Genomic DNA, 2,382 nt, shown 5'->3' with positions numbered 1-2,382 from the left:
ACAACTACCATTTTTTGATACTGACCTTTTATTTTTAGATGGGCGCTCTGGTTTTTTAAAAATGATAAAAGCAAAACTTGGCAAGCAAACCTTCGGCTGATTTCTAAGTTTGATACTGTTGAAGACTTTTGGGCGTAAGTACCATTTATTTTAGGATATTTGTTTTTTAGTTTTTCATTTTAAGTCAGATTCACAAAATGAAAGGTGAGGTGAACAGTTAACGAATATTTGTCTATAGAACTGCCTTTTTTGTTTGTCCATCTCTTTGAGAATGTTTGAATAGGTGATTATGCCCCATCAATTTGACAGAGTTTCAGTTTTGTCATTCTTTAGCTCTGAATATTCTCTATTCCTTGTCTGAGATATCCTTCACTTGAGAATCCTTTATCGTCCCCAGAACTTTTGACAACGAGTTGGAGCTTGGTTCCTTTCTTGGTTGCCTAGATGTATTTTCCCATCACTGAGTGTTCCAGAGCATCATTAGGTCCCCATTTCTGCAAACTCTTTTCAGTGTGACATCTGGAATTTCCTCTGCCAGGGATTTCGAGATCAAAGTCTGAAGTGTTCAAAATTCACAGTTTGTCAGGGGAACAACAGTATCTGTGATGATAGTTTATTAATTTCATTATGTTTTGATCAACTTCAGGAAGAAGAGTTGAAATATTTTATAGAGTTTGTTTCTGATTTATCAGAAAGTTATGATTTGGGATCATCTACTTTTGCATGACTTCAAAATAAAATTTTAAATTGTAAAGTCTCTTTCAAGAAGTTTTGATATTGATTCTCTCTCTAAAAACAGTTAATTTAGTTTGTCTTATTTACTTGGAGAATGTGTAGAGATTATTTACTTGTAAGGAGAATGTGTAGAGTGATACTATTTGAGAATGTGAAAGGCAAAATTTATTAAAAATATTTTTAAGAACTTCACGATTATCTAAATATTCTAACTTGTACATCTTTATTTTAGGATTAATATTTACATGCTGAATTAGTGGTGCCACTCTTACATTTTAATGTAACCCTGAGTGTGTTCTGCTCACACAAGGAAATGGATTGTGGTCATGTAATTCATACATGCATACTTCCTCAAGGGGAGAAAAGATACTCGTCTGTATATTTTCCAGTGCTTGACCTGTAAAAGACATTTAGTATGCATTTCCATCACTGAAAAAGGCAAAGCATAGAATACTTAAAGAAAACTATAAATTGGGAACTCCTTTGTGAATAATCATTTTTTATTAAAAGCATTGACTTAAAGTCAATTAGTCTTTAAAAGTCTTTAAAAAAAAAGAAGAGAAGTATATTTAAGCCCTACTACTTGGTAGGTCTAGTTGTCTAGTTAAACTAGGGTTATTTTTTGCCCTTCATCAAGACATCAAGTGGTTTTTCTCCTGGACTCTTGAATAATGCTAGTCCCGTTCTCCAAAAAAATCCCTTTAGTCTCCTGCAGAGGAAAAGGAAGATTCTTGAGCCACCCTCTCACATCAGATTTGTATTTACCTAGTTTGGTTTTCACCAGTTTCCTTATTTGTATTTCTAACTTATCCTCTAATTAGAACATCGTTCCACACTTTAATTATGTGTGAGCAATGTCATTGCAGAGTGTATTTTTATACTGTAATTTAGAGATATGAAGGAATCCTTCAGCTTCCTATAAATATTCAAGTCACTTCCTAATTTCTCACTTTTTTTCTAACAAACTGAGTGTAAACAACCATTGCGTCCTTTTGTATTTATCCAGTCTGTGTAATCTTAGGATTCTCTTTAAATGTGCCATTGTAAATTCTCGTTATAACTTACTTAAGAGACCCAGAACATTACGAAGGAGAAAGGAGGCAGCAAAAAGAAACATTAGTCTTTCTACCTTAAATGCCACCAAAGGCCACTTCCTCAACATCCATTCATGTTATGAAATTGATGGTACTAATTCTATAGTCACGGTTAGTATTGTGCTGCCTAGTGGAGGCTGTCATTGATGATGTGGTTTGGAAAGAGTCACCATTAGGTAGTGACTTAGCAAACCTTGTGTGGTCTTACGCTGTCTCACCCAAACTGGATTTGTGGGTTAAACTATGGAATATGATCCAAAGGATGCCAAACGCTTACTCTGTTACCAGTTTTATAACAATTTTGCTGTGAGAGGCTGCAGGAGATCAAATGACCTAGTTTCCCAGCTTCACACAAGTGAATATCTAAGTCATCTCAAAAGTTATTCTGTTATTTTGATATTTGGGAAATGGTTTAGAAACACAGATTCCAGGGTTCTTCCCCATATTTAAGTGATTATAATCCCAAGGTGTAGGGCTCGGAACAGTGTGTGTTTTAAAAAAGTTTCCCAAATGATTATTGTGCTAACAGTTTGTGGTGTTTGGGAATCATTGG

At 34.6% G+C, this 2,382-nt stretch overlaps 1 protein-coding gene across 1 annotated transcript in view; it reads left to right on the top strand.

Annotated features, from left to right (window-relative positions):
* The window catches only part of EIF4E (eukaryotic translation initiation factor 4E), a 53,285-nt gene that overhangs the window by 45,204 nt on the left and 5,699 nt on the right, over window positions 1-2,382 (top strand). Inside the window, exons 3-4 of the mRNA XM_012641067.1 lie at window positions 39-134; window positions 1,757-1,940. Coding sequence (XP_012496521.1) covers window positions 39-134; window positions 1,757-1,940 — 280 coding nt within the window. The remainder of the gene's footprint in view (window positions 1-38; window positions 135-1,756; window positions 1,941-2,382) is intronic.

This window comes from Propithecus coquereli, unplaced genomic scaffold, assembly GCF_000956105.1.
Source record: "Propithecus coquereli isolate 6110/MARCELLA unplaced genomic scaffold, Pcoq_1.0 Scaffold161, whole genome shotgun sequence".
In the NCBI taxonomy this organism is placed as follows: Eukaryota; Metazoa; Chordata; class Mammalia; order Primates; family Indriidae; genus Propithecus; species Propithecus coquereli.
This window is presented reverse-complemented; position numbering and strand designations above follow the sequence as displayed.